This window comes from Ovis canadensis, chromosome 1, assembly GCF_042477335.2.
Source record: "Ovis canadensis isolate MfBH-ARS-UI-01 breed Bighorn chromosome 1, ARS-UI_OviCan_v2, whole genome shotgun sequence".
Lineage (NCBI taxonomy): Eukaryota > Metazoa > Chordata > Mammalia > Artiodactyla > Bovidae > Ovis > Ovis canadensis.
This window is the reverse complement of record NC_091245.1, coordinates 189,010,401-189,023,705: the sequence shown is the minus strand read 5'-3', so window position 1 is coordinate 189,023,705 and position 13,305 is coordinate 189,010,401. Positions and strand designations below refer to the sequence as shown.

At 35.3% G+C, this 13,305-nt stretch overlaps 1 protein-coding gene across 2 annotated transcripts in view; it reads right to left on the bottom strand.

Annotated features, from left to right (window-relative positions):
• The window catches only part of STXBP5L (syntaxin binding protein 5L), a 324,426-nt gene that overhangs the window by 163,743 nt on the left and 147,378 nt on the right, over positions 1 to 13,305 (bottom strand). For both annotated transcript variants that reach the window (XM_069554728.1, XM_069554732.1), the window contains exon 8: positions 3,332 to 3,415. In XM_069554728.1, coding sequence (XP_069410829.1) covers positions 3,332 to 3,415 — 84 coding nt within the window. The remainder of the gene's footprint in view (positions 1 to 3,331; positions 3,416 to 13,305) is intronic.

Below are 13,305 nucleotides of genomic sequence, written 5' to 3'. Positions count from 1 at the left end.
TTCTATAAAAGAAGCACACATTGTATAGAAGAGTAGGCATGTAAAACCAACCTGTTATTAAATAATAGGAAGTCAAATAATCATTTATTGAAGAGGCTGAAGAGCTGGCATTTGAACTTGACTTAATGGGTAAATATTTAATTTCTATTTATTTGATTATACCCTACTCCATTATTTAAGAAGGACTTTAAGGGTTTTCTGAAAAACCAAATATAATACAACTAAAGGAAAAATTTTTTAACAGAAAACAATATGGAAAATAAAACACTAGTAACTTTGGTTAATTCAGTGGCTGTAACTGAATTTCTCATAAACAAAAAAGACAAAGGAATCCCAAAAAGCTAAGTAATAATCTGAAAACAGGAAAAACAGCAGTTACTAAAGGAATTAAAAGATTATCCTCATGTCAAACTCAGAGAGATTTCTCTGCGAGAGATTATTTTTAAAATACAGATGAAACAAAAACTTTACAGCTAATGTGAAAATAAAATTTGTATACTTATTTCTGAAAATGATCTTGGATTTACAAAACTCTGAATTCATCAGTAGTTATTTATCAAGTGGCTATATTGTACAAATAGCTTTACAATTGCCAAGGAATTAACTGAACTTTGATATGCATAAGAGGAAAGAAGGGAGTTCAAGATAAAGTATAAGCAGAAGCAAAGGCTTTGAAGTAGCAGTAAATGGTATGTTTAGGAGACAGTAATATGTCTGATGTATGAGGAGTGTATAGAAAGAATGCCATAAATTAAGTTCAAAGGAAAGACAGCACCAAGGCCTTAAATCTCCTGTCAAGGAATAAGACTGGATTGTTGACAACTGGGACCCATTTAAAGGTTCTGAGGTAGGAAATTATGATCAGCTATGTCTTAAAATGGTAATCTTGATAGTGAAAGATATACTGTAAAGCTAAGATATCCAAGGAAACATGATTAGTTAAAAGTCTACTACAGTCTTCAAGGCAAAAGATAACATCCTCAACTAGGACACTGAATGTGGAAATTAAAAAAGAGAGGAGATAAATGAGAGATAATATAATAATGGGATCAAGAAGACTGCAAGAAGAAAAAAGGGTCAACTATGAGTCTGTGGGTTCTAAATTGAAATAACTAAATCAAAATTGAAAAACTGAAATAAAAACACAGAGAGAGAATTAGGTCTTTAAATACTAATTCAGTGCCAATGGAATATTCATCTGAAGTTACCTAATATATTATTAGATATTTGCACCAAAAATATATGAATTTTAATCTATCAGCATAATATAGGTAATATTTGAAATGATGGGAGGCTGAATATGAACGTAAACGCAAACTGAAGGAGAAATGAAAAGAGGGTGAAGATGTAGAATCCTGAAGAGTATAATTTAAAGGAGAGTTAGGGAAAGAAACAATGATGGAGAAATGAGGGGTGGAAAAAATGAGATGGAACAATACAAACAAATGAAGAAACCATTTAAGAACAAAGGACTGATGTAAAGTCACAGGCTTCAGTCGCTCAATCGTGTCTGACTTTTTGTGACCCCATGAACTGCAGTATGCCAGGTCTCCCTGTCTATCACCGACTGCTGGGGTCTACCCAAACCCATGTCCATTGAGTTGGACTGATGTAAAGTCACAGGCTTAGTGAGGAACTTAAAAGACTAAGAAGGGATCCTTGGTGACTTATTAGATACTATTGCAGGTAAGTATTACAGATGATTTCAAACTGTGAGAGGAAACTGTGCTGAGAAAATTTTTTAAGAGTTTAGTAATAACATGAAGTATATAACTACCTTTATTAAAATGACAGGATATAATGCATTATATAGATTTTATATAATTTATATAATTCTAAATATAAAATAGGTAAAGTATGTTATTCTACTGATTAACATTGTTAATATTTATATAGACATTTCATTGCAAAATGGCTTTCATTTACTTTTTAAGGTTAGAAACTTTCCTTCCACACTTTTTACAGCTACAAGAAAACTAGTTAACTGAGGATTCTCATCTGGATTTCCATTTCAGCTGCTCTATTCTAGTTCCAAGTGGCTAAACACACAGATGGTATTTGCACTCTTATCTAAAGGGTAGTTTTACAGAATAAATGATCTCCATCCTCATCTTTATTTTTATGTATTTAACAAAAGGAAAACCCTAGCTTAGCCTTCCAGGACCTTCTTATGATTAAAGGTGCCCTATAAGTTGCTCATAAAGCGCATAATTGTATGACATTGCTTGCCAGAATATTGCTCACCAATCATGATCAAATTACCCAGCTGTTATATCATTTACTTCTGAATTCTTTGTTACCGTGATAATAATCTTGTATATAACATAAAATTGTATTTTGCTAGAACCACCAAGAAATGAATAGGGGTAGCAGTTATGGAATAACTAAAGGCTTGCATCTTTAAGCATCAAAATTTAAATTTTACTGTTATAAGGGGATGGAAGGGAGCAGAAAAAAGGAACTATGCTTTTAAAAATGTGTTTTCTTTTCAAAATTCTTTTTCTATTTATCTTAGTGTTGTCTTGAATTCTCTGGTACTCTTTCTATTTAGCCTGGGTAATGCTAGACAATGATTTATGACCTGTATTTTCTTCTCTCTCTCACCACTGTACCAGTTTTTAAAATTTAATAGAGAGCCTAGATGATCACCTTTATTTCCACAGCTACAAGACATAAATCCCCTTTCTCACCTTTTACCCTTGGCCTCACTCTTTTCTCATTAGCCTCTTAAGAAGAAAATACTTAATGGCCTAGAATCAATCTGTGAACACCTGAAGATCAATTAAGAGACTATTCCTCAATATGAGTTCATTGATTTCTCTACATGAAAATCTAAAATCTCAATTCTGTATGATAAAACATACTTTAAGATCTAATTCTTAGTAACAATAAGTATTACTATTTTTAAAAAATCTCTCTCTATTTTAAGAAGGCAAGTATTAGACGATAAAGCCTTTCAAACTGACTACGTAAACTTTCTGCCACAGAAAAGCAATTTTCTAAAGACATGAACAGTATCTTTAGAGACCTTAAGGACAAAAAGGTAAGAAATAATCATGAAGCCTAAAGAAAAGAAAAAGATAAGTAATAGAAACCAATATATGTAAGATGTCAAAAAAGCTTAAAAATAGTTCATCAAGGGAAAATTTCCAGTCAGGAGAACAATTCCAAGGTAAAACTCAAGCAAAAACCAACAGGCAGTATGAGGCACTGGATCAAAATGAGGCAGCTTTCCAAAAATAAAAATATTGGTAATATACAAGGAGTAAAAGTAGACAACAGGCATAAAATCACAATACTCTTTTCAAATAGTTCAGTAGAAATCACTTACCTCATCATAGTAAACTCTCAGTTCTGCTCTTTTGGATTTCAAGTCCCAGAAAACTACAGTACCATTTTCATAACCTATTAGCAACTGGAAAACATTAGAACAATCATTTTTGTAATTCTAACATTAATTTTAGCTTGTTCCAAATAAAGATTAATGTTAATACAATAAAGTAAAACCATACTACATAATACAACTTTATTTAAAATACCAATCTTTCCAAACCTGAATATGTTCAACATTGAAAAATATTAGCAAAAGAACTCTATTCAATATAAATATATACCAATGAAATGAGAAAACTTGTAAGTATATATGTGCTGTGCTTAGCCACTCAGTCGTGTCCGACTCTGTGACCCCATGGACTGTAGCTTGCCAGGCTCTTCTGTCCGTGGCGATTCTCCAGGCAAGAATACTGGAGTGGGTTGCCAGACATTCCTCCAGGGCATCTTCCCAACCCCGGGATTGAACCCATGTTTCCTGCATTGCAGGCAGATTCTTTACAATCTGAGCCACCAGGGAAGCATAAGTATGCATGACACAACATAAAAATACATGGGAAAAACGGAATAACAGAAAAATGGAAAAGAAAATGAACATGAAATAAAGGTGATAACTGAATAAACAGTGTATATGCCATTCAGGCCTATGCACTTGAAAAATGTGGCCACTAATTTGGTTTCAAATTATTTTCTATCAAATCCAATTTTATCTCTGATTTAAGACAGTGTTTCAAGTTGGTGATTGATGAACTTTCAGTAGTTCACAAAGATATTCTAGAGATTCATGTCATTAAACATAGTTGATATTGACTTGTAAATCAATAAATAAGACAATTAACAAAATATACCTACTTCATTTCAAAAGAAAAGCATTTGAGAACAGAAAATGATTGGATGATCATACTCAAGACTCAGTCACTCAGCTAAATATTACTTACTGTGCTGATGATTTTTACCATAATAAGACACTGAATGTTCAAAGAACTGCAAAATTGTACTCATTTCAAATTCTAGCAAAGTAATGCTCAAAACTCTCCAAGCTAGACTTCAACAGTACATGAACCGAGAACTTCCAGATGTACAAGCTGGATTTAGAAAAGGCAGAGGAAGCAGAGATCAAATTGCCAACATTCACTGGATCATAGGAAAAGGAACAGAATTCCAGAAAAACACCTACTTTTGCTTCATTAACTATGCTAAAGCCTTTGACTGTGTGGATCACAATGAACTGTGGATTTCTTTAAGAGATGGGAAATAGATGGGGAAACAGTAGAAACAGTGTCAGACTTTATTATTTTGGGCTCCAAAATCACTTCAGATGGTGACTGCAGCCATGAAATTAAAAGATGCTTACTCCTTGGAAGAAAAGTTATGACCAACCTAGATAGTATATTCAAAAGCAGAGACATTACTTTGCCGACTAAGGTCTGTCTAGTCAAAGCTATGGTTTTTCCTGTGGTCATGTATGGATATGAGAGTTGGACTGTGAAGAAGGCTGAGCGCTGAAGAATTGATGCTTTTGAACTGTGGTGTTGGAGAAGACTCTTGAGAGTCCCTTGGACTGCAAGGAGATCCAACTAGTCCATTCTGAAGGAGATCAGCCCTGGGATTTCTCTGGAAAGAATGATGCTAAAGCTGAAACTCCAGTACTTTGGCCACCTCATGCGAAGAGTTGACTCATTGGAAAAGACCCTGATGCTGGGAGGGATTGAGGGCAGGAGGAGAAGGGGACGACAGAGGATGAGATGGCTGGATGGCATCACGGACTCGATGGACGTGAGTCTGAGTGAACTCTGGGAGATGGTGATGGACAGGGAGGCCTGGCGTGCTGCGATTCATGGGGTCGCAAAGAGTCGGACATGACTGGGCGACTGAACTGAACTGAACTGAACTGAAAGCCTTTGACTGTGTAGATCACAATGAACTGTGGATTTCTTTAAGAGATGGGAATACCAGACCACCTTACCTGCCTCCGGACAAACCTGTATGCAGGCCAGGAACAGTTAGAACCGAACATGGAACAAAAGACTGGTTCAAAATTAGGAAAGAAGTATGTCAAGGCTGTATATTGTCACTCTGCTTATTTAAATTATATGCACAGTACATCATGCAAAATGCTGGCCTGAATGAAATGTCAGCTAGAATCAAGGTAGCCAGGAGAAATATCACCAACCTCAGATATGCAGGTGATACCACTCTAATGGCAGAAAACAAGAGGAACTAACGCGCCTCTTGATAAGGGTAAAAGAAGAGAGTGAAAAAGCTGGCTTAAATCTCAACATTCAAAAAACTAAGATCATGGCATCTGCTCCCACCACTTCACAGCAAGCAGAAAGGGAAAAAGCAATAGATTTTATTTTCTGGTACTCCAAAATCACTGTGAATGGCAACTGCAGCCATGAAATTAAAAGATATCTGCTCCTTGGAAGGAAAGTGATGACAAGCCTGCTGCTGCTGCTGCTGCTAAGTTGCTTCAGTCGTGTCCAACTCTGTGTGACCCCATAGACAGCAGCCCACCAGGCTCCCCCATCCCTGGGATTCTCCAGGCAAGAACACTGAAGTGGGTTGCCATTTCCTTCTCCAATGCAGGAAAGTGAAAAGTGAAAGTGAAGCTGCTCAGTTGTGTCCAACTGTACTGCAGCCTATCAGGCTCCTCCGTCCATGGGATTTTCCAGGCAAGAGTACTGGAGTAGACAGCATATTAAAAAGCAGAGACATAACTTTGCTGACAAAGTTCCGCATAGTCAAAGCTATGGTTTTTCCAGCAGTCATGTATGGATGCGAGAGTTGGACCATAAATAAGACTAAGCACCGTTGAGGCTTGTGAAATGTGGTGCTGGAGAAGACTCTTAAGTGTCCCTTGGACTGCAAGGAGATCCAACCAAGTCAATCCAAAAGGAAGTCAACCCTGAACGTTCATTGGAAGGACTGAGGCTGAAGCTGAAGCTCGAATATTGTGGCCACCTGATGCAAAGAGCCAACTCAATGGAAAAGACCCTGATGCTGGGAAAGATGGAAAGCAAAAGAAGAAGGGGACAGCAGAGGATGAGATAGTTAGATAGCATCATCACCAACTCAATGGACGTGAATCTGAGCAAACTCTTGGAGATAGTGAAGGACAGGGGAGCCTGGCATGCTACAATTCATGGGGTCACAAAGAATTGGACATGACTTATGGACTGAACAACAACAAAAACAACCAGAAAACATATAACAAAATGGAAAAAAGCACATGCCTATCAACAATCACTTTAAGTGGAAGTAAACTCAATGCCCCAACAAAAAGACACAGCATAGCTAAACAGATAAGTATAAATAAATAAATACTCATCTATAAGCTGTCTACAAGAGACTCAATTCAGAGCTAAAGACACACATAGACTGAAAGTGAATGGATGGAAAAAGATGTTCCATTCAAACAGAATGAAAAGAAAGTAGGGGTAATACAACTCATATCAGCAAAATAGACTTTAAAACAAAGACTGTAACAAAAGGAAAAGAAGGGCATCACATAATATTAAGGGGCTCAACCCAAAAAGAGGAAATAATATTAATAAATATATACATGTACCTAACATAGGAGCAACTAAATATATAAGCCAAATAATAACAGATACAATAAAAGCAGAAATTGCCATAACAAGTATTAGTAAGGGATTTTAATACCCAACGTACAACAATGAATAAATCACCCAGACAGAAAATCAAAACGAAAACACTGGCCTTCGATGATACTTTGACAGTTAAACTCAATAGACATTTACTAAGCATTCCATCCAGAAACTACAGAATATGCACTTTTCAAGAGCACATGGAGTATTCACCAGGACATATCACACAGTAGGCCACAAAACTAGTCTCAATAAATTTAAAAAGAGTAGAATCATATCAAGTATATTTTCTGACCATAAGGGTATGAAACTAGATATCAATGATAGGATGAAAGGTGGAAAAGATGCAAACACTTGAAGACCAAACAATAGGTTGCTAGAAAATCAATGGGTCAATGAACAAGTCAGAGGAAATTTAAAGATGAGATGAATGAAAATAGAAACACAACTTCTCAAAGTCTATGGGATGCAACAAATACAGCTGAGAAGTTTATAGCATTACAAGCCTACCTCAAGAAACAAACAAAAGTATCAAAAAAAACTATCTAGAAATCTAAGAGAATTACAAAAATAAAACAAAGCTCAACAATTAGAAGGAAGGAAATAATAAAGAAAAGGGGAGAGCCCATGGAGAGAAATACATGAAACAGAGACACAAAAATGGGGGGAAAAATCAATGAAACTAAGAGGTTAACTTTTTAAAGATAAAGAAAATCAATGAACTTTTGGCCAGATTTATCAAGAAAAAAAGAGGGCCCAAATAAATACAATAAAAAATGAACAAGAAGTTCTGAAAGCTATCACAGAAAGGCAATAACTGAAGAATACTACAAACATTTATATGACAACTTGGACAATCTAGAAGAAATGCACAAACTGCAAGAAATGTAAAATATCCCAAGAAAATGTAGAAAATATGAAAAGACCAATTATCAGTAATGAAACTGAATCTGCAATTAAATTAAAAAAAAAAACAAACCTCCCAATAAAGTTCAGGATCACATAGCTTCACATTGGAATTCTACCAAACATTTAAGGATGAATTGGCACTTATCCCTTTCAAACTCTTTCAAAAAATTAGAGAAAGGAACACTTCCAAACTCATTCTCTGAATCCAGTATTACACTGATATCAAACCCAAAGACATTACAAAAAAGGAAATTATAGGCCAATAAATCTGAAAAATACAGATGCAAAGATCCTCACCAAAATATTAGCAAACAAAATTCAACGGCATATAAAAAGAATCTTATGCCATGATCAAATGGGATTTCTCCCAAGAGTGCAAATTTGGTTCAGTATCTGAAAATCAATCACTGTGATACATCACATTAACTAAGGGAAGGATAAAATCATATGACCATTACAAAAGGTGCAGAAAAGGCATTTGACAAAATTCAACAATCACTCATGATAAATATTCTCATCAGTGGGTATATAGGGAATATATCTCAACATAATAAAGGCCATCTGTGACAAAACCACAGGTAAACATTATAGTAAATGGTGAAAAGTAAACGGCAAATACTTTTTCTCTAAGATCAAGAACAGGAAAAGAATGTTCATTCGTATTTAATATAAAATTGGAAGTCCGAATCACAGGAATCAGACAAGAAAATAAAAGTCATCCAAATTAGAAAGGAAGAAGTAAAACTGTCACTATTTGCAGATGACATGATGCTTCATATAAAAAACTCTGATGACTCCACTCAAAACTATTAGAGCTAATAATTCAGTAAGGATGCAGAAAAATTAATATATATAAATCAGCATGTCTGTACATTAAAAATGACTATCAGAAAGAATAAGCAAGAATACAATCCCATTTAAAGCTGCATCAAAAAGTATAAAATATTTAGGAATATACTTAACCAAGGAGGTGAAAGACCTACACTCTGAAAACTATATGGCACTGATGAAATAAACTGAAGAAAACATAAATAAGCATTAAGATATTCTATGCTCACAGACTAGAAGAATTTATAGTGTTAAAAAGTCTATACTACCCAAAGCAATCTACAGATTCAATGCAGTTTCTATCAAAATACTCACAGCATTTTTCACAGAACTAGAACAAATAACCCTAAAATTTGAATGGAACCACAAAAGACCCTGAATAATCAAAGCCATCTTGAGAAAGAAAAAAGCTTGGAGGTATTACATGCCCTGATTTTTAAAAAATACTATAAAGCTAAAGTAATCAAAACAGTATTATGCTGCACAGAAACAGACAAGCAGGTCTACCAAACAGAACAGAAAGCCTAGATATAAACCAATGCACATATGGTCAATTAATCAACGACAAAGGAGGCAAGAATACAAAACAGGAAAAAGACAGTTTCTTACATAAGTTATGTAAACGAATGAAACTAGACCATCTTCTCATAACTTGTAACAAAATAAACTCTATGAACAAAACACTTAAACCTGAAATAGAAAAACTCATAGAAGAAAACACAAACAATATGCTCTTTGAAATCAGTATCAGTAATACTTTTTGGATCTGTCTCCTCAGGCAAGGACAAAAAAGCAAACATAAGCAAATGGCACTACATCAAACTAAAAAGCCTTTTGCTCAGAGAAGGAGAGCATCGATAAATAGGAAAAAAAAAACAACTATGAAATGGGAGAAAATATTTGCAAATGATGAGACGAACATCCAAAATACATAAGAACTCATACAATTTAGTACCAAAAAACAATCTGATTTTAAAAATGACATACAGACATCCAACAGGCACATGAAAAGAAGATCAACATTACTGATTACCAACCACAATGATATCACCTCACACCTGTCAGAATGGCTGTGATCAAAAAGACCACATATAATTAACAAGCATTTGCAAGGATGTGCAGAAAAGGGAACTATTGTGCACTGTCGGGAGAATGTATATTGATACAGCCACTATGGAAAGCAGTATGGAGGTTCCTCAAAAAATTAAAAATTGAATTATTGTATGATCCAGCAACTCCAATCCTGGATATTTACCTAAAGAAAATTGAAACACTAATTTAAAAAGATATATACATCCTCAATGTTCACTGTAGCATCATTTTCAATAGTTAAGATATGAAGCAACCTAAGTATCCATCAGCACATGAATGGATAAAGATGTAGTACACACACACGCACAGAGGAATATTTCTCAACCACAAAAAAGAATGAAATCATGGCAATTGTGATAGCATGAACGAACCTGGAGAGCAGTATGCTAAGTGAAATAAGTCAGATTAAGAAAGATAAATAGTATATGTTTTCTTATATATGTGGAATCTTAAGTAAAACAAATATATAACAAAACAGAAACAGACTCACAATACAGAGAACAAAACTAGTGGTTGCCAGTGGGGAGGGCACTGGGGGAAGGTAGCAAAATAGGTGGCGAGTATTAAGAGGTACGTGAGTCTGAGTGAACTCTGGGAGTTGGTGATGGACAAGGAGGCCTGACGTGCTGTGATTCATGGGGTCACAAAGAGTCAGACATGACTGAGTGATTGAACTGACTGACTGATTAAGAGGTATAGCACAAGCAATGTAAACAATAATATCATAATAACTTTATATGGGCATAATCTATAAAAGTATCAAATCATTCTGTTGTATAGCTGAAACTAATTACTATTTTAAGTCAACTATACTTCAATTATACTTCTTATATACTTCAACTATACTTCTTATATATTTTGAACAGTATGAAAAAGCAATAAGGTAGGACACTGAAAGATAAACTCCCCAGGTCAGTAGGTGCCCCATATGCTACTAGAGATCAGTGGAGAAATAACTCCAGAAAGAATAAAGAGATGGAGCCAAAGCAAAAAACCCAGTTGTGGATGTGACTGGTGATGGAAGTAAAGTCCGATGCTGTAAAGAGCAATATTGCATAGGAACCTGGAATGTTAGGTCCATGAATCAAGGTAAATTGGAAGTGGTCAAACAGGAGATGGCAAGACTGAACATCAACACTTTAGGAATCAGCAAACTATAATGGACCAGAATGGGTGAATTTAACTCAGATGACCATTATATCTTCTACTGTGGGCAAGAATCCCTTAGAAGAAATGGAGTAGCCATCATAGTCAACAAGAGAGTCCAAAATTCAGTTATTTGGTGTGATCTCAAAACCAACAGAATAATCTCTGTTCATTTCCACGGCAAACCTTTCAATATCACAATAATCCAAGTCTATGCCCTGACCACTAATGCTGAAGAAGCTGAATGGTTCTATGAAGACCTACAACACCTTCTAGAAGTAACACCCCCAAAAGATGTCCTGTTCATTATAGGGGACTGGAATGCAAAAGTAGGAGGTCAAGAAACACCTGGAGTAACAGGCAAATTTGGCCTTGGAGTACAGAATGAAGCAGGGCAAAGGCTAATAGAGTTCTGCCAAGAGAACACACTGGTCATAGCAAACACCCTCTTCCAACAACACAAGAGAAGACTCTACACATGGACATCACCACATGGTCAACACCAAAATCAGATTAATTATATTCTTTGCAGCCAAAGATGGAGAAGCTCTGTACAGTCAGCAAAAACAAGACCAGGAGCTGACTGTGGCTCAGATCATGAAGTCCTTATTGCTTTAGGTGTAGAGTTAGGTTATTTGATTTTTCTCTTGTTTCTTGAGGTAAGCCTGTATTGCTATGAACCTTCCCCTTAGCACTTCTTTTACAGTGTCACATAGGTTTTGGGTTGTTGTGTTTTCATTTTAATTCATTTCTATGCATATTTTGATTTCTTCTGTGATTTGTTGGTTATTCAGCAGTGTGTTGTTCAGCCTCCATATGCTGGAATTTTTAATAGTTTTTCTCCTGTAATTGACATCTAATCTTACTGCATTGTGGTCAGAAAAGATGCTTGGAATAATTTCTTTTTTTTTTCTTTTTTTTTTTAAATTTTTTAAATTTCAATATCTTTAATTCTTACATGCGTTCCTTTTTTGAATTTACTAAGCTAGATTTATGGCCCAGGATGTGATCTATCCTGGAGAAGGTTCCGTGTGCACTTGAGAAAAAGGTGAAATTCATTGTTTTGGGGTGAAATGTCCTATAGATATCAATTAGGTCTAACTTGTCTACTGTATCATTTAAAGTTTGTGTTTCCTTGTTAATTTCTGTTTACTTGATCTATCCATAGGTGTGAGTAGGGTATTAAAGTCTCCCACTATCATTGTGTTATTATTAATTTCCCCTCTCATACTTGTTAGCATTTGTCTTACATATTGCAGTGCTCCTATGTTGGGTGCATATATATTTATAATTGTTATATCTTCTTCTTGGATTGATCCTTTGATCATTATGTAGTGTCCTTCTTTGTCTCTTTTCACAGCCTTTATTTTAAAGTCTATTTTATCTGATATTGCTACTCCTGCTTTCTTTTGGTCTCTATTTGCATGGAATATCTTTTCCAGTCCTTCACTTTCAGTCTGTATGTGTCCCTTGTTTTGAGGTGTGTCTCTTTTAGACAACATATATAGGGGTCTTGTTTTTGTATCCATTCAGCCAGTCTTTGTCTTTTGTTGGTGCATTCAACCCATTTACATTTAAGGTAATTATTGATAAGCTTGATCCTGTTGCCATTTACTTTGTTGTTTTGAGTTCGAGTTTATACACCCTTTCTGTGTTTCCTGTCTAGAGAAGATCCTTTAGCATTTGTTGGAGAGCTGGTTTGGTGGTGGTGAATTCTCTCAGCTCTTGCTTGTCTGTAAAGCTTTTGATTTCTCCTTCATATGTGAATGAGATCCTTGCTGGGTACAGTAATCTGGGTTGTAGCTTTTTCACTTTCATCACTTTAAGTATGTCCTGCCATTCCCTCCTGGCCTGAAGAGTTTCTATTGAAAGATCAGCTGTTATCCTTATGGGTATCCCCTTTGTGTATTATTTGTTGTTTTTCCCTTGCTACTTTTAATATTTGTTCTTTGTGTTTGATGTTTGTTAATTTGATTAATATGTGTCTTGGGGAGTTTTGCCTTATGTTTATCCTTATGTTTGCCTGTTTATCCTGTTTATCCTCTGTGTTTCTTGGACTTGGTGACTATTTCCTTCCCCATTTTAGGGAAGTTTTCAACTATTATCTCCTCAGCTATTTTTTCATGGTCTTTCTGTCTTCTTCTGGGACTCCTATGATTCATATGTTAGGGTGTTTAACATTGTCCCAGAAGTCTCTGAGGTTGTCCTCATTTCTTTTAATTATTTTTTCTTTTCTCCTCTCTGCCTCATTTATTTTTACCATTCTATCTTCTACCTCACTTATCCTATCTTCTGCCTTTGTTATTCTACTGTTGGTTCCCTCCAGAGTGTTTTTGATCTCAATTATTACATTATTCATTATATAGACTCTTTTTTTATTTCTTCTAGG